At 40.8% G+C, this 19,246-nt stretch overlaps 1 protein-coding gene and 1 long non-coding RNA gene across 5 annotated transcripts in view; one reads left to right on the top strand and one right to left on the bottom strand.

Moving 5' to 3' along the window:
• Nucleotides 1-316: 316 nt before the first annotated feature.
• Nucleotides 317-19,246, bottom strand: part of KCTD1 (potassium channel tetramerization domain containing 1) — a 137,414-nt gene continuing 118,484 nt past the window's right edge. For all 4 annotated transcript variants that reach the window (XM_077809041.1, XM_077809042.1, XM_077809039.1 and 1 more), the window contains 3 exons: nucleotides 10,675-10,819; nucleotides 8,196-8,501; nucleotides 317-776 (listed from right to left, as the gene is read on the bottom strand). In XM_077809041.1, coding sequence (XP_077665167.1) covers nucleotides 618-776; nucleotides 8,196-8,501; nucleotides 10,675-10,819 — 610 coding nt within the window. In that variant the 3' untranslated portion in view covers nucleotides 317-617. The remainder of the gene's footprint in view (nucleotides 777-8,195; nucleotides 8,502-10,674; nucleotides 10,820-19,246) is intronic.
• Nucleotides 17,694-19,246, top strand: part of LOC144260418 (uncharacterized) — a 61,962-nt gene continuing 60,409 nt past the window's right edge. Inside the window, exon 1 of the long non-coding RNA XR_013345018.1 lies at nucleotides 17,694-17,782. This is a non-coding gene — a long non-coding RNA (uncharacterized LOC144260418). The remainder of the gene's footprint in view (nucleotides 17,783-19,246) is intronic.

Genomic DNA, 19,246 nt, shown 5'->3' with positions numbered 1-19,246 from the left:
AAAATTGTAGGAAAGCAGCTGATTCAAACTAGAGCAACTCTACCAAGTATTAATTCTGGTCCCATTGCAAAAACAAAAAACTCAACTCATTTAAAACAAAAAAAGAGTAACTTTTCACATCTGTGAGGGCAGACAAAAGTGTTTGACATCTGTACAGACTATGTTTAAAAACTCAGTCAACTATCTTTCACTGCAATGGATGGATGTTTCCTGAAGTCCTCCTGCCTGGTTACCTCTAAAAAGACACCGACACAAACCTCCATATGCAAATAAACTTGAATCAAGACATACACATGGGAAAGTGGATGGACTCTGGTAATGGAAAATGTATAGGAGAACTCTGTCTCCCCTCTGATGATAATGGCTTGTTTACCGTTAAGTGGGCCTAAAGAAGGCCTAGGACACTTAATGGCTATCACAGCACCAACCCTACCTTCCCATTTCCCCCCCTTCCTTTGTTTGCATTTCCTATCTTTTGACATATAATTCCATATTAATTCAGGTGTGGTCTCTATATTTCATACAAAGGCGTCTTTATTCAATTTTAGTTCCAGGACTTGTTTGGTGTCCAAACTGCACATGTAACGTCCCTTTTTTGCATAAAGAAACATGTCCATTTAGTCCAGAGGCTCTTGCTTTATTCGAATGACGGAGGGTGCACGAGATGTCCTTCTGAGTTCTCGCCTCAGTACGTATTCACTGAATTGGGAAGAGTCCACCCCTCCTCCACATGAGCCAACAATCTCAAAGCCTCTTTGCTGCAACCTCTCAAGTACCTGCAAAGAGAGAAAATAAATGTAAAATAAATGTAAAATAAACAACAAAAAAACAAGACTGCTACTGCTGGTGAAGGATGATCAACTTGCAGTAGCTGGATTGCGACCTTGTATAAACTGTGATCCAGGTGAAGAACAAAGAATGCACAGCTCTGCTAACAGACTCTGCTAGAATGTCTTAATTAGTAGCTTTCCTTTAGATACCATTGCATTCCCCCCCACCCACAACTTTCTAATGCATTTAAAAAAAAAAAAAAAAAAGAGAGAGGTTACTTACCTTTCAGTAACTTGAGTCCTTCACTTTGTTTTGTCCCTATGGGTGCTCCACCATAGAATGTGCGGGCCCATGCGCTACCAATCAGAGATTTGAATCGACAGTGTCCGCGTCCTTGTGCTCCAGAGTGAAGGTATATAAGGAGGATTGAACCCACTGCTGCTACGGTTCCTTCTCAACTACAGAGTCGGAGACTCTGCAGATGAAGGGAAGGAGGGCGGGAGGTGAAGCATGACCTCCAGAGCTGAACACCCCCTTGGGAAGCCAATAGTACTGAGAGAATCTTCATGAAGACCCATGGGGCAATGGAGAGTTAGAAGGGAAGGACATGGTATTGATAGTGTTCTGAGCTGTCGATGTAATGTAGAAAGCGTTTTTGGGAAGGGTGCATAGCAATGTGAAAATACATGTCTTGAATGTCAAGGGTAATAAACCAACCCCCCAGATTCAAGGATGGGATTATGGTAGCCAGAGTCACCATCCTCAAGTGCTGGAAAAGAATGTAGGTGTTCAGTTTCCTGAGGTCTTCAATTGTCCTCCAGCTGCCATTTCTTTTGGAAACCAGGAAATATTTGGAATAAAAACCTTCTCCCACAAATTCTAGGGTAACCGGCTCTATTACTCCCAGATGCAGGACAGGCTGAGATGGGTTCCTGAAAAAGGAGTGGAAGGGGGGACAGAATGGAAATGAATAGAATATCCCATCCAAACCACCTTCAGAATCCACTTGTCTGTGGTGATAAATTGTCAAGTAGATAGAAATTGGGATAGGCGGTTCCTAAAGGGAGGATGGAAGTTGGGTTCACAGAGCAGATCCGGAGGGGATTGCTCATGTTCCCTGACCCAGCTGTCAAAATAGTTATTTAGAAGGAAGCCCAGGTAGGGGGGTTGCTGTCAGGGGTGGTTCTCTCTTATGAGGTTTGGACCTTATAGGGGTGATAGGGTGGGTACTGGAATGGTTGGAATCGTTGTCCTGTCACGTATATAAATGCCAAGTGACCTTAAGGTTGCCCTTGAATCCTTGAAGGAGTGGCGGGAGGCAACAGTATCACCACTGAACAGCTTAGGCCCTTCTAAGAGGAAGTCTTTCACCATGTTTTGCATCTCCCTAGAAAGGTTGGAAGATTGGAGCCAGGATGCTTATCAGTCACCACAGCAGTGGACAGAGATCATGAGGCTATGTCAGCAGCATTGAGGGCAGTCTGCAAGGAAACTCTGGTGATTAGTGGACTTTGGAAATGAGGGCTTGTTACTGCTCCCTCTTGTCCTGCGGCAAGTGATCAATAAAATGAGTAAATTTTGAACAGTTGTTGAAGTATGCTCCGGTATGAAATTGCAGAAAAACCTGAGAGTCTCTGAAATAAGTTTAGAAGTGTGAGCAACAAGGGTGATGTCGTGGTGGGAGTCTGCTATAGACCACCGGACCAGGGGGATGAGGTGGACGAGGATTTCTTCCCGCACCTAACGGAAGTTACTAGATCACAGGCCATGGTTTTCATGGGAGACTTCAATCACCCTGATATCTGCTGGGAGAACAATACAGCAGTGCACAGACAATCCAGGAAGTTTTGGGGAGGTATAGGGGACAATTTCCTGGTGCAAGTGCTGGACGAACCAACTAGGGACAGAGCTCTTCTTCATCTGCTGCTCACAAACTGGGAAGAATTAATAGGGGAAGCAAAAGTGGAGGGGATCCTGGGAGGCAGTAACCAGGAGATGGTCGAGTTCAGGATCCTGACACAAGGAAGGAAGGAAGGAGAGCAGCAGAATACGGACACTGGACTTCAGAAAAGCAGACTTTGACTCCCTCAGGGAACTGATGGGCAGGATCCCCTGGGAGAATAACACGAGAGGGAAAGGAGTCCAGGAGAGATGGCTGTATTTTAAAGAATCCTTATTGAGGTTACAGGGACAAACCATCCCGATGTGTAGAAAGAATAGTAAATATGGCAGGCGACCAGCTTGGCTTAACAGTGAAATCCTTGCTGATCTTAAATACAAAAAAGAAGCTTACAAGAAGTGGAAGATTGGACAAATGACCAGAGAGGAGTATAAAAATATTGCTCAGGGATGCAGGAGTGAAATCAGGAAGGCCAAATCACACTTGGAGTTGCAGCTAGCAAGAGATGTTAAGAGTAACAAGAAGGGTTTCTTCAGGTACGTTAGCAAACAAGAAGAAAGTCAAGGAAAGCGTGGGCCCCTTACTGAATGAGGGAGGCAACCTAGTGACAGAGGATGTGGAAAAAGCTAATGTATTCAATGCTTTTTTTGCTTCTGTCTTCACGAACAAGGTCAGCTCCTAGACTACTGCACTGGGCAGCACAGCATGGGAAGGAGGCGACCAGCCCTCTCCGTGGAGAAAGAAGCGATTTGGGACTATTTAGAAAAGCTGGATGAGCACAAGTCCATGGGGCTGGATGCGCTGCATCTGAGAGTGCTAAAGAAGTTGGCGGATGTGACTGCAGAGCCATTGGCCATTATCTTTGAAAACTCATGGCGATCGGGGGAGGTCCCGGACGACTGGAAAAGGCTAATGTAGGGCCCATATTTAAAAAAGGGAAGGAGGAGGATCCGGGGAACTACAGGCCAGTCAGCCACACCTCAGCCCTTGGAAAAATCATGGAGCAGGTCCTCAAGGAATCAATTCTGAAGCACTTGGAGGAGAGGAAAGTGATCAGGAACAGTCAGCATGGATTCACCAAGGGCAAGTCATGCCTGACTAATCTAATTGCCTTCTACGACGAGATAACTGGCTCTGTGGATGAGGGGAAAGCAGTGGACGTGTTATTCCTTGACTTTAGCAAAGCTTATGACACGGTCTCCCACAGTATTCTTGTCAGCAAGTTAAAGAAGTATGTGCTGGATGAATGGACTATAAGGTGGATAGAAAGCTGGCTAGATTGTCGGGCTCAATGGGTAGTGATCAATGGCTCCATGTCTAGTTGGCAGCCGGTATCAAGCGAGTGCCCCAAGGGTCAGTTTTGTTCAATATCTTCCTTAATGATCAGGAAGATGGAGTGGGTTGCAGCCTCAGCAAGTTTGCAGATGACACTAAACTGGGAGGAGTGGTAGATGCACTGGAAGGTAGGGATAGAATAAGAGGGATCTAGACAAATTAGAGGATTGGGCCAAAAGAAATCTGATGAGGTTCAACAAGGACAAATGCAGAGTCCTGCACTTAGGATGGAAGAATGCTATGCACTGCTACAGACTAGGGACCGAATGGCTAGGCAGCAGTTCTGCAGAAAAGGACCTATTTTATTTTAGGGGTTCCAGTGGATGAGAAGCTGGATATGAGTCAACAGTGTGCCCTTGTTGCCAAGAAGGCCAATGGAATTTGGGCTGTATAAGTAGGGGCACTGCCAGCAGATCAAGGGACGTGATCGTTCCCCTCTATTCGACACTGGTGAGGCCTCATCTGGAGTACTGCGTCCAGTTTTGGGCCCCACACTACAAGAAGGATGTGGAAAAATTGGAAAGAGTCCAGCGGAAGGCAACGAAAATGATTAGGGGACTAGAACACATGACTTATGAGGAGAGGCTGAGGGAACTGGGATTCTTTAGTCTGTGGAAGAGAAGAATGGGGTGGGGAGGGATTTGATAGCTGCTTTCAACTACCTGAAAGGGGGTTCCAAAGAGGATGGATCTAGACCGCTTTCAGTGGTAGCAGATAACAGAATGAGGAGTAATGGTCTCAAGTTGAAGTGGGGGAGGTTTAGGTTGGATATTAGGAAAAACTTTTTCACTAGGAGGGTGGTGAAGCACTGGAATGCGTTACCTAGGGAGGTGGTAGAATCTCCTTCCTTTGAGGTTTTTAAGGTCAGGCCTGACAAAGCCCTGGCTGGGATGATTTAGTTGGGGATTGGTCCTGCTTTGAGCCGGGGGTTGGACTAGATGATCTCCTGAAGCTCCTTCCAACCCTGATCGTCTATGATTCTATGAAATAATATTTTGGCATCAGGGCATGACAATTTGTTACTTAAAATTGAAGAGCAGCGGACGAGTGACTCTTCCTGCTGGGGAGGTCTAGGTATTGAGCCTCTTTTTCAGAGGGTGTTAATCTTGAGTGAGTTTGGTGGTTTTTCTTGTTGGCTGCGTCCACCACAACGGAGCTGGGGGGTGGGGTGAGGGAAGAAATACTCCAGCCCTTTCACTCATACGGAATATTTTTTGTCTGTCCATTTGAAGGTACGTGCAAGAGTGGCAGGGATCTGCCAGGCTAGAGACAAGAGCACCTCATTAATAGGCAGAGTTATCTATCTTGTGGGTGGGGGATGGGGGACACATAGAATATCCAGAGAGGGCTGAGATACTTGTACCTCCTCTGAGGAGATTTGAACAGATTTTGCAGCTTGTGTCATTAGGTCCTGGAATACCATAACATTTTCTGCATAGGAGGGTGGTGGCGGCGGCAGCATCGCCACACTGTCGGGGTGGGGGGGGAGGAGAAGGACTTGTGTGAGGAAGTAGCTCCTCTTCTGCAAGTAGCTCCTGAATGTCCTCCAATATTTATGAGAAATATGGTACAGGAGACTATTGCTGCCATGCCAAAGGTCGTTGCAGCCCCTGTGGGAAGCCAAAACACATCTTTTTCCAGACAGGAACCCTACAGAATTGGTGCCCTTAAGATGTCCAGGGATTCCAATAAGGTGGGTAAGGGGAGAGTCCCCAGGAATATTCGTGTTCAAAATGCCCAGAGTGCCTTCTGGGTTCTGGTGATTTCTCGCTAGGGTACACCGCAAGCAGTGTAAGATGGTACAGCAAGGAAGAGCCCTGCCCAGACGTTTCAGAGTCTGAGGTAGCGTCCCATGTCCAAAGCAGAAGCTCATGGTGTTGTTGCCAGAGACCGTGCTGGGAGCTATGAAGGCACTGGAGGATGGGTGAGTACTGGGAGCCCGGCTCCTAGCGTGAGATGAAAGAAGGAGATAACCAGTGGACATATCTGTATTGGCAGGTAACTTCTCTCAGTGCCCCTTAAGCGGTAGAGACTTCAGTTCCTCTGAGATGAGCAGATCCTCCTCCAAGAAGAATTGCTAAGGTGCCAGAGGCCTATGGCAATGGGCAGTTGGAACTGGGAGTGGTACCGAAGTTCTAGCTGCTAAAGAGAAGTGGGGGCTGTTGATGGTGGTGGTAGAGTGGCCACTGAAATGTTAGCTCTATGCTCCAAGTGCATGCCACCCAAAGTTAATGGTACTGGAGAGGGAGCAGAGGCTTGAAAGGGTTCTATCTGACTTCTTGGAAGGCTTTAGTACCAGCATCTCAGATTTTCTTGAGTCTTTGGATTTAGATGAGTCCCGATGTCAAGATGGTGCTGGGGAAAGTGCTTATCAGTGCTGTTTGCTGGTAGGCTAATCTGAACAGGACCTCTGCTTAGGTGGTACCGAGACCTCGGTGTCAATGTCTGTTCGAGCCTTGCAGGTACTCATTATGGGACATGAGGTCTCCCTGGGATCCATTCTAAGGAGGTGACTTACCCCTTTTTCTGGAGGTTCTCTCAGAAGAAAGCCTCTCTTTTCTTAGGGTGCTTCATCTCTGAAGCAACCTCAGTCACTCCCGAAGCATTGCGGGGAGTGGAGGAAGGACTCGGACCCCACAGACCTTAAGGAGTGTGCCATGAGGAGAAGCTTCAATCTTACCTTCCTTTCTTTGTGAAACATGCTTTTAATCCCTGTGCATCTTTGCACTTAGACGGGATGTGAGAGTTTTTGAGACACCAGAGACAGCTAGAATGCCTGTCAGTTTGGTGAAAATTCTATTGTAGGTCTGGCAGGATTTGACTCCTGGAGCCACTGGCATACCCCAGAAGTTAAGCCAATGAGGAAGGCCAAGGAATCAGTGCCAAGGAACCCAGGGTGGAGGCGGTCACAAATAAACACAAATTTATGCAAAATTTAAAAAGGAAAGCAAATATTGAAACAAAACCAAAACAAATACTGAGTAAATAAAACAAAAGAAATAGCTTCCAGGAAGCAGTGGACACCTCAGTTGTTCCAACTCAAGTGGCCAGCATTTTGGAAGGAACTGGAGTGGTGGTGGGTCTGCTCCTCCCTATATACCATTATTCTGGAGCACAAGATTGTGTAGTGTGCAGGCATGGAGCCATAGAACATTGATGATTCAAATCTCTGGTTGAAAGTGCATGGGCGCACGCACATCTTACAGTGGAGCACCCATAGGAACATATACTTAAAGAAGAATTACTTCTGAAAAATTATTCCTAGTCTGTCTTTAAAAGGACTGACCTCATCTGACCTGGTCACTGAGTGTTACATATGTAATATAGTGATGAGTGAGTGGGAGAGGAAAATGTGTAGGTCTAATTTAGAATTTTTTGCAGATACAAGTATCTCTGTGTAAAGCATTGCACAGGTGCATCTAAATAAAAACAACAACAAAGGTATTGATGAAAATTCCAGAACTGAAAGATACTTTACCTACAAACACTTGTTGAATATGGTGCAGTTGCTAAAAGAAGAAAATTCCTTACTGTCACCAATCCAGGGGATGAGGGAGAGAACACTGCAAGTGACTAGTTTATTACAAACTTACTCTAGATTTGCTAACATTTATCTCCCAGGGTTCCTCAGCCATTTCAGGACAGATTTATTTTACACCAAGGCGACTCACTTTATGTACTATTGCTTCTCATTATTTCATAATAAAATGGAAAAAATATCCAAGAACAACAGGAAGAAATCAGCATGTTTCCATGGACCCTGAAATAAATATGCCCCACTTTGTCAGAAGCAGACACATGTCCTCACTGATGTTTCCTCATCACAGGAAGAAAGAATAGATCTCACATCCAACACAAAACATAAATGGCAACACAACACATGCACCAGGGTGCTCCTGATCAAACACAAAACACTTGACTAACACTGGGGAAGTTGCATGGTTTTCAAAGTAATTTGTTTCAGCAATGTTTGTTCTTTTGCAAGGATGTTTAGGAAATATACATGTGAAATAAGTTAAGGAAGTCAGCCCTAACCTGTGGAACTAAACCTATTCTTACTAGCCACCTCAAAGTCTCCAGTTGCTTTTGCCCACTGAAACCTTCTGGAGTTAAGGTAAAGAGAGTCAGTCCATTGGCACAAAATCAATCATTGGTCTACTTTTAAAATGATACACTCATGACTTCGTACCTGAACTGAGTTGAGGTGACAGTATCCATTCAATGGAAACCTGATGACATGGGTGGAGTCGTGATTCCAGCCAGCATTGACGGAATTACACATCACGTCGCCAATTTCTGGAAAAACTTCTTCTATCAAAGATTTATCGCCACTCAGCGTAATCCTCTCTCCAAGATCTGGAGCAACACGCACCACCAAGCACTCACAGGACCTTGAAAAACGGCCAGTCTCCCGATCTTGTTTCCATCTTTCCATTTCACCTAGCATGGGCTGGAGCTGAAAATACTTTGCCTCTTCATATAGCAAACTGTAGTCCTGAAAGATATATATTTTACTGTGCACAACTAAATAAGATGCATTGTGAATATATAGTAACTGCTTATTTGTACGGTTATTTTGGCAAAGAGGCTAGGATAGATCGAGAGTTAAAACCACTTCTACACGTTTCATAGTTACTATATGCACAGTTAAGGAACAAGCAAAAACAGTCTCTTAATCTACTGACTGAAATAATACGTAGAAAAATGTTTTTTACTGCCTTTTTTTTTTTTAAAAAAAAGAAGTGTGTATTATGGAGCACATCAGATTGTCGCAATCCACCTTTCTCTAAATTTTTATCCCCATAGTGATGTCATAAAATGACAACCTCCCTGAACAGATGGAACAGAACTAAATCAGGATTCAGAAAATCCATCATTAGGATCCATCATGTCTTACAGCAATACTAGCAGGCACAGGTATAAGCATGTAAATGAGGAAGATGGCAACATTTTTAAAAGTAAAAGGATTCAGATATTTGCATAGTGATTTGCATATATTACTGCAGTTTAAAAGTTAAATATTTTGAATATATCCCATTTTGTCAACAGTATTGTTTTTGCTATGTTGCCTCAAACATAATAGAAAATGCATTTTGAAGCATTGCAAATAGACCTGATGCTCTTAGGTTTGCTTGCTTCCAAATTTTATATTTCTATTTTGTTGTTGCTCTATCTTTTTTAGTTTAAAGCATGTATTTGGGAAAAAAGTGTCTGGGTGAAGAAAACCAATGTGAGAATCAGGGAAGGTAGAGGAATGTAATGACAACAAAGGAGCAGTAGTAACAAGGTCAATATTGCACTGAAATTGAGCAACAGACAATGCTTAATAGGCACATGATAAATGGATAATTGTCCATCTGCATTTATAATTAAATGAGAGTCATCAACTAACCAAGCATCTGTCCTGAAGAGGGAGAGCTATTTGCTTTAAACATGCGTCTTTGTAGAAGACTCAAAACGTGACTAGAAGGGACCTGCTGAACACCACAGTGAACGTGCTGTCAAGAGCTTTTTTTTTTTCATTTTCAGCAGAGTTATAATATAATTATGTATTAAACTACTCTGCAAAAGTGCACTATTAATGTTATGAAGAAGGCAGCCTTTAGATACCTATGTTACTTAGGCGGGTCTATACTAGATATGTATAAAAAAGGATAAGCGTGTTGATATCAGAGATTATTCAAAAGGTTCCTGCAATACAGCTCTTAAACTGAAACTAATGTTCAGTTCATCAGCCAGGCAAATTAATTTTCCTGCTACTTAAACAATTAGGGCCAGATTTTCAAAAGAGCTCAACATGTTACATGCATTTAAAGATGAACAAAAAGTTATACAACATTCTAAACTGCCTTCCATGTCATCTTTCCTATCCCATCCTAATGTCATGCCTCCTTATGTAAGCATGTAATGGCGAAACACAATGCATACTCAGATGTACATTCACAGGGAGAAAGGATGATAAAGATCCCTTCTGAGCAGATCTGTGGCCTCTAGTTTGCATTTCACTGATGACCCTCCCCCCACACAGGAAGTTCTAAGATTTTCACAATTTTCATTAAAAGAACTCACTCTCTCAAAAAAAAAAAAAAAAAAAAAAAAAAAAAAAAAAAAAAAAAAGCTTAGACCAGACTGATAAATATCTGGCTTAGACAATGGGGTTGCAAGAACTCACCCTTGATTTCTCAGCAAAGATGCTAAGAATGAGTCACATGTGTCTCTCTCAGAGGTTAAGGGAAAATGAAACTCTGCAGTTCACCCATTATACACATTTTAACGTTATTTACTTTTGGCTGTCAGGACTCACACATCATTCTTCCAGTGTCAACCTGTGATCACAGGACAGAGTCCTTTTAATTGAAGAAGGAGAATTGATGGGGAACCCTCTGCAGAGGTCATATAGTTTAATGCATAAGCTATACTATGTTACGGTCAGGAAGGCAAAACTTAGCATTAATACCATTCAAGAAAAGGCCAACGGATGTCACTTTAGTGAGACAAACCTTACTTCTGCCAAGTGACTAAAAGCATTGTCAAATGCTCCAAAACCCACTCCTGCCTCGTAGACTTTTAATTACACTCCCAAATGTAGTGTAATTACACTCCCACTCTGAGGAGTGGAGACATTTGCAGAATAATTTCAAACACACTTAAGTCACTTAAAATCTCACCTTGAAATCATCAGGAATTAGGAGTTTTGATGTTCGTAGAAAATTCAAGATATATCTGAACATTTGCCCATCTCTGTCAATGAAATAGTGCTGCTTGAGACTGTCCAAAACAATAGGCTCCGTGCCATCAAAAAGCCTTCCAATTCTGGAGAGGAAAAGAGGCGAACATCAAGGTCAAATTACAAACCACATTTTAGCCATTAACCACCAACATTCACATGAGCAGTTCAATGCCTTCACAGTAGTAGCTCCTTGACTTCAGTGGGACTATTTTTGCATGTAACTACTACTCAGTGTAAGGGCTCCAGATTCTGGCCTTTAAGGAATGCTACTGCTTACTAGGGAGAGCTACATAACAGAAATTGGAACTTCAAGACACTTTTGTTAAACCATGTACAATTAAATAAATTATACAAATAGTGGGTGAGGAGATTTCATAGTAGAAATTTAATGTGATTGGAACAGGTGCCTTTTAACTTTAGAGCAAGCTACAGGCACTTTTGTTCACCTTTATAACATCCCCCTCTCCCAAATCTCATGTGCTTAATCTTCCCGCAACATCAACTTTTAGGTCTGAAATTTTCTAGGTTTCGTGTCTAAGGAAAATATTTTTTTGATGGGAGAGGGGAAGAGGGGTGTAAAGTTTGAGCTAAATCCCTCATGCTGTTTTAGAATTTTTTTCAAAGAGGAAGAGTGAGTGCGCATGTCCGTACATTTAGTCACTAAAACTCACCTAAGGTCACTTTTGTGAACAGAGCTGCATCAAATATTGCATAAGTCTGAAATGTTACATGGACAGTTTTCAGGGAGGAAATCGGGGCTTTGCTTGATTTGGGATCCCACAATTTTAGAGCCCTGTTGCAATTTGCTGTATTCTGCAAATTCTACCTTTTCATTTTCTTAATGAAATAAAGGCTCATCTCCACACAATTTTTGTACCGATTTATTTATATTGGTTTAAAGCTGATCTAGCTAAGTCAATGCAAGCTCCTAATGTGGAAGTTATACTGGTACAAAAAAGGTATGTATAATCTATACAGGTATAAGCACCTTTATACCAGTTATAACTGTCATACCAGGAGGTGACACCAATTGAAACAATATTGGTTTCTAAATCAATAAAGTTAAACCAGAACAAAAACTCTGTACATCTGGCCAAAATCTCTTTTTCCATTTGGAATATACAGTCACCACATGTAAACTACAGAGACTGTTTTCATACTAAAATAATAATAGCAGGAACAACCATCCCCTCCCTCCCCCGTCCCTAACTATTAGATCTCAAATAACTTCCATTGTTGTATGCAGTATTGTTTTAGACGTGTTCGTTCCAAGATATTAAAGTGACAAGGTGCGTGAGGTACTCTCTTTAATTGGACTAACGTCTGCTGGTCCAATAAAGAAAAGGTCTGCATAAGCTCAAAAGTGCGTGTCTTCACCAACAGAAGTTGGTCCAATAGAATAAATTTCCTCATTCACCTTGTTTCTCTAGGTAACAAATAAGACAAACAGTGTAAGCATTTCGTGATCAGAACCCACATTTAAAATCTATTCCATTTCAAAATTATACAAAGAGCAATAAACTGACTTTAAAATGAATCACATACCAGTATAGAATAAGTAGCAAATATCTCAGTGACATACACTATATTCAGGCTAGGATTCAAATTTAACCTGCTTTTTCTGATCAGCTTGGAGAGATGACAACTTGAAGAAAAACAGAGGACCATTAACCTTAGATGGTCATTTAAAGTTCTGCAGGAAATGCCCTAGGCTGAGGTAATCATTGTTATTACAGTTGAGTGAATAATTTGTAACAGATAACTTACTGAATGAATTTTGCTTCTTTCTCTTTCAAGAAAGATTGCATAACAGGAATAAAAATAAATGATATTTTTAAAAAAATATACTTTTAATTTAAAATCAGTTTTGCTAATTTAAATTGGATTTTTTAATTTAAAGAAAATACATTTTTCTTTTTAAAAACTAATTTAAAATTACATTTGAAATTATGGCAATTATAAGCTATTAAAATCACAAATTAAATAAAAAAATATTCAACAGAACACGTTTGCTGGCAAAATTTTCAAAGAAAGTCAAACCACTGAACTGGTAAAAGCTAAGCACCAGAAACTAGAATTTGCCGAAATGCTCAACAAGCCTGTGCCAGCAGTAGCCTCTTCTGCAGGCACAGAGAGAATATTTTCTTCATTTCAGTTTATTCAACTACTTCAGTTTAATAATTAATTCATTTAAAGTTCAGAAAGCAGTTTAGAGCTGAGAAAGCAGGAAAGTTTGTTTTCCTTTTCTAATCTATGAATAAAAACTAGATATGAGAGGATGAGATCTACTAGTTCTAAAATCTTGAAGGACATGGTGACCAGAAACAAAACAGTTTACTTTCTTTATTTAATACATCAGTTTTAAACACAAAATATGTTTTGATAAACACTTTCCCCCTTCTGTATCCAGCAGATTTAAGGCACTTTTACTTAACTAATAAAAAATATTAAAATGCTGTTTTTGTGCATTTTGATTGAATTTCAGTTTCTACCAAATACAGCTTGGCATAAACCATGGGTAAAAAATTTAGTCATTATCTAGTAAATAAGAAATGTGTCATTCACCATCTTTTAACACAATAAAATTGTGAAAGTTAAGAATCTGAATAAAATATTAAGCTATATAATTGCTTGCATCCTCCTGGTTAGCAAAAAGATGTACCAAATTTAGTGTAAGATCTATATTTAGTTGCAAATCAATATGTGTGAATAGTTATAAACCAATGAAAATAGTTACATTTCTGAAAATGGCTATGAAGTACAAATGTAAAACAAGATTTGATTTAAATCAATCCACCCTGGGCTGCAACAGCAATTTTCTATTCACAATTATTCAACAAACTTGTTCATGCATTTTATTTACTATTTGGCTCACTACTCAAAAATTCAAGTTGCGACTGGTCACACAATATAGATTCTGTTCACTGATTTGATGAGCATAATTTACAACCAGGTTTGTGACTGTTTGCGTGAAAGTGTGCTGGTGAAAATATGCCTTTAAAACTCACTTTCATCATCATTTTGAGCCTGTGACCTTAGCATTCACATTGGAATGCACAGTGTGTGTAAACATGGCTAAGTATAACTTGTTTTTATCATCCAATCAAATTGATATTCACAAACAGCGTTTTGCAGAATGGTTATTTTAATTAAATATTTGAAACCGTATGGTTTTATTTCATTATTAATTGGTTAGGAAATTACAACTGGTAGCAGAGGACAGAATCTGGCCTGCAAAATTGTTAACTACTGACAATGATGACCCAGGATTAGAAACAGAGAACCCAGCTTGATTTCAAGTTGCGAGGTTGAGTCTGCTGGGTTAGAAAAGCTGTATTAAAAGTAGCACATTTGATCTACAAGTCTCTTAGAAACAGTAAACATGGAACACCAAAGTGCCATTTTTATAATTACTTTCCAGAACAGAACCAGACTTTAATATTAATAGCGAAGGACTGCAAACTCCAGTCAGATATATTTTTGTAAGATTTAACAGCTACTTCATTTTTAGATAAAATTTGCAATTTTTCAATTCCCCTCCCTCAAAAATCAAATCAAGGGAGGGGCTTCTGAACATTGATCTGATAATGTGTGGAACGGGAGCCACGAACGTAATCCCCCTAAGCAGCAACTGCAGCAGTTGTGTCTAGGAGCACTGCGCTGTGCTTGAGATCAAGGAAAACGCTCTGTTCCCTTCCATCCTCCCTCTGCATTCTAGCTTCCTTGGAAGCTGAGCAGTAAAAATCTTTGCTGAGTCTTGCTTTGCAGACACTGCCACCTCCCAGTACCTGGAAGGTTCAAGCAATGCTTGCTCTCCCCCACCTGTGATAGGGCTTAGAGGGCCCCTTCTAATATGCTGGTTTACAGCGGAAGGGGGCAAAGAAGGAACATTTATTTTACAGTCTTGTCAGCTGGGCCTCCTCTGTTAGTGAATGGTAACGGACGGCTCTTCATCCTACACACACTTTAAATATTATAAGGTATCTGCATTCTCCTTGGGAGCTGCTCTGACAACTTCTGCCCTAAGTTATTTGTAATGCAGGAGCATCTAGGCTCCAGAGCAGGATGAAAAATCATGGAGCAGGTCCCCAAGGAACCAATTCTGAAGCACTTAGAGGAGGGGAAAGTGATCAGGAACAGTCAAAAGGATATAGAGGGCTCTAGACAAATTAGAGGATTGGGCCAAAAGAAATCTGATGAGGTTCAACAAGGACAAGTGCAGAGTCCTGCACTTAGGACCGAAGAATCCCATGCACCACTACAGACTAGGGACCGAATGGCTCGGCAGCAGTTCTGCAGAAAAGGACCTAGGGGTTACAGTGGACAAGAAGCTAGATATGAGTCAACAGTGTACCCTTGTTGCCAAGAAGGCCAATGGCATTTTGGGATGTATAAGTAGGGGTATTGCCAGCAGATCGAGGGACATGATCATTCCCCTCTATTCGACATTGGTGAGGCCTCATCTGGAGTACTGTGTCCAGTTTTGGGCCCCACACTACAAGAAGGATGTGGAAAAATTGGAAAGAGTCTAGCGGAGGGCAACAAAAATTATTAGGGGACTGGAACACATGACTTATGAGGAGAGGCTGAGGGAACTGGGATTGTTTAGTCTGCAGAAGAGAAGAATGAGGGGGCATTTGATAGCTGCTTTCAACTACCTGAAATGGGGTTCCAAAGAGGATGGCTCTAGACTGTTCTCAGTGGTAGCAGATGACAGAACAAGGAGTAATGGTCTCAAGTTGCAGTAAGGGAGGTTTAAGTTGGATATTAGGAAAAACTTTTTCACTAGGAGGGTGGTGAAGCACTGGAATGCGTTACCTAGGGAGGTGGTGGAATCTCCTTCCTTAGAAGTTTTTAAGGTCAGGCTTGACAAAGCCCTGGCTGGGATGATTTAGTTGGGGATTGGTCCTGCTTTGAGCAGGGGGTTGGACTAGATGACCTCCTGAGGTCCCTTCCAACCCTGATATTCTATGATTCTATGAAACACCCATTGTCCAGGCCAGTGGTTCTCAACCAGGGGTCTGGGGTCCCCCGGAGGGCCATGAACAGGTTTCAGGGAGTCCACCAAGCAGGGCTGGTATTAGACTTGTTGGGGCCAAAGGCAGAAAGCCAAAGCCCCACCACATGGGTTTGAAGCCCGGTGACTCAACACCCGCCATCCGAAACCTGAGCAACTTAGCTTCGGAGGGTTTCCTCTGGCTCTATATGCAAAAAAAAAAAAAAAAACCAATAGTTGTGAGCTGTGGAGTTTTTATAGCATGTTGGGGGGGCCTCAGAAGGAAGTAGGTTGAGAACACCTGGTCTAGGCCCTCTACAAAACACACAACACATGGTCCCTGCTCCAAAAAGCTTACGATTTGTCATCAAGGCAGCGCTCCCCCAGCCACCCTAAGTCCTATAACAGAAATTGCAAATTTTACTTTAAAGTAGTAATTAAAAAATTATGTGCATGAAATTACACACACACACAAACCTAAACATTAAATACTGAAAGAATGTAGGTAAGCCAAGAGCCATCCTTTAACAATGCTGTGAAGTTTTTGCACCTAAGGTTTTGAATAGAATAGTGTTTGAATAAACTCTCACCTATAACTCAGCTTGTCCTTCTGCTTGTTCTGACATAGAAATTATAATGCTTAAATGACATCAGTCTGCTAGCATGAAACAGGATTTTGAAGTTATGTTTATTAGAATTTCACTTCCAACGAAAGATAGGAAGATATGGTTTCCACCCCATGCTCCCTGACAATCTTGGTTTAAAAACACACAGTTGATGATCAGCAAAGATAGCAAAAAATTTATGACAAATTAACAACAGATGAATGGATTTCAAAATACGGAAGCGGTTTGAAGGTAGCTTGCAAAGCAAGTTGATAATAATATACAGATTTAGCCAAATAGCAAGGGTGAAGGGTAAAAAAAGCTATAGTACATTTAGAGGAAAATGTGCTTAAAACATATTTAATTAAAAGTTAGACTGGAATTTTCTGTATATAAGGAAAATTAACATCCCACGGGTTGAAAAGGTGACCATCAAAGAGCAATAGTTAATTCTTCTGGCTTTAAGTATCATATGCCACAGACAGCAAACTATTGCTTCTAAGGTTGAAAAAAAAAAAATCTACTCTAAAACTCAACTTCAAACAGAGAGTTTTATTTGCAGAGCCTAAAACCGGCACTATTATTTTTGGAAAGGAGGGATGGGACACAGAAGAGACCAATCTTTTACTCTAGTATGTACTTTAGAGGACATTTCCCCCATGAACAAGCACACAACAGAATTTTCAGTCTGTGATTCTCTCAAGAAAATCCAGACATTTGAGCAATGGAAGGTGACATTACTAAAAGGAACACCTGTCTTCTTCAAAAAACAACCCCCAGTTTGGCTGTTAAATGAAAAGCCTTGCTGATACCCTGCCTGCAGGAAAATTATAAAAAATTGATTTTCTGCTAGTGTCTTGTGCCTCAGTAGAGAATTCAGGGAAGAAGAAAAAATGGCCAGTGCCAATGAAAAACAGAACATTGGCACAGATTTCATAACATAACATAATACAATCCTGCTGATTGATGATTGGTGACTTCACTGGATTACAGGTGACAAAAATTCCTCTATACTAGACAGAAACATAGGAGGCTGAAACAGAAGCAAACACTGATTGTCTACAAGTATTTGGATCATTACATTACTTTTGGTCTAAAGTAGAATGAGCACAAAACAAGGACAGCAGAACGAAAGTATGGCATGCAAGTTTATTACTGAATATACTTTTGTTTCCACCGACACTATTAACTAAAAAAACAAAAAAATCAATCTGACTGAAAACTGTATATGTTCTATTTTATAGATAGTACCGAAGATTATTATGACAAAACAATAATGGAAAAAAGTTATTTCCTTTGTACGTCACAAGATTTGTTTTATATAGTCATCATCACTGTTTTCTCTTTCCTTTGCATCTTGCACAGAGAATGGGGAAGAGGGAAAACTGCAAGTTAGGAATGCAACTGTTTAAGCCACAAAACTGGCAGGCAGAATCCACAGGCGGGTGAGTACAATGAACTACTGCAACTCTTTTACAAACTGTCTAGATCTCAAGGTGACTGTGTCCCTTTACCAAAGGTTTTCCCTTCACAGCCTATTTTCTCCTTTTGCTTGCTCCAGCAATGAAGTAATAATCCTGTGTTTATGACACTACAGCATGCTGATGGTACTGACTGAGGTTTCATGATCAATATTAAAGATTTCTGCTGGAGAATAAAAAAAGAAGGAAGAGGAGAGCTGTGAAGGAGCAGAGCACTGATGAAAATAATTATCTCATTAAAATTAACATATTGGATGGTAAAAAATTTCTTCAAAAAAAGCATTTAGGGACAAACCATACTCAACCTTACTCAGGAGACTAGAGTTACTAGAGTCACCTGAATGAGCACAGCACACCCTTAAAAGATAAATGGGTGTAAGTTTCAGTATCAAATCATTTTGGGGAATGCTTACGTACAGTTGTTTTGAAGTTGGTTATTGAGGCAGTGGATTATTGGCAATGGGTTTTTATTTCTGCTCAACCATTATATTAGTTCATGTCATCTTTATTAATTTTTTTGTAGTTCTATTTTGTTAAGTGCTCAAAGACAATTTATGTAAGAGCAAATTAGAAATCAGGTCTATTTAAGTGTGTGTTCATTTCATGGCAGTTTAGTTTTACTTCCTAGTAAGTTTAAATAATATTTTGAAGGGTTTTGTTTGTTTTTGTTTGGCCATAAAAAGATACTCTCCTAGAAGCTAGCACATACCAAGGGACATTCACGGCAGAGAGAAATGCGCAGCTAGACTATTTAAGCTTGGTACAACCATATGATCCTGAGTTTTTAGTTGTTTTACAGTGGACTGCTTTCATCTCAACAATCTGCTTTTCATCTCACAGACATTTCCAGAATGACTGAATGCAAAGGGAGATTTGTCTCAATCTGCATGACAAAGATGCCATGTAAACATGAAGCAACCACAGAAACGTGCATTTTTCAATGACAATACACACAACATAACTTTAACCAGATAGTCAGTTGTAACCCTTCACTGTGAATATTACGCTAACCCTTTCTATTTTAATCATCTCTGCCTCTCTATGTATAACTGAAGGTTTTAAGTTTGAGAGTCCTGGAGATCTCCTTGGAATAGATAGGTCTTACATCTAAGATGGTCAAGTTTGTTGCCAGTGTACACAATACAAAGGATGGTAGGGAAATAAGAGTGTGTACTGTACAATTACTGAAAATCATCAAGCAACCGAGTCATTAACAAATAGCATCCATGTGCTCTGGCTAGCTGAGACTATTCTATCTGGTGTATTTTAGGATATTGAGCCACTTTTGCAATCATTGATATTATAACACTGAACTGTACTTCAGAAATCATATTAAAAAAAAACAAAACTTGGTCCAGTCCCCCTCTCATCTTAGTTTACAAAACTTGCCTTTAAAAAATATACACATGAACAATGTCTATCTTTAAA

The sequence above is a fragment of the Eretmochelys imbricata genome, chromosome 2 (genome assembly GCF_965152235.1).
Source record: "Eretmochelys imbricata isolate rEreImb1 chromosome 2, rEreImb1.hap1, whole genome shotgun sequence".
NCBI lineage: Eukaryota > Metazoa > Chordata > Testudines > Cheloniidae > Eretmochelys > Eretmochelys imbricata.
Note: the sequence above shows the minus strand (reverse complement) of the source record. Positions and strands in the feature narration are given on the sequence as shown.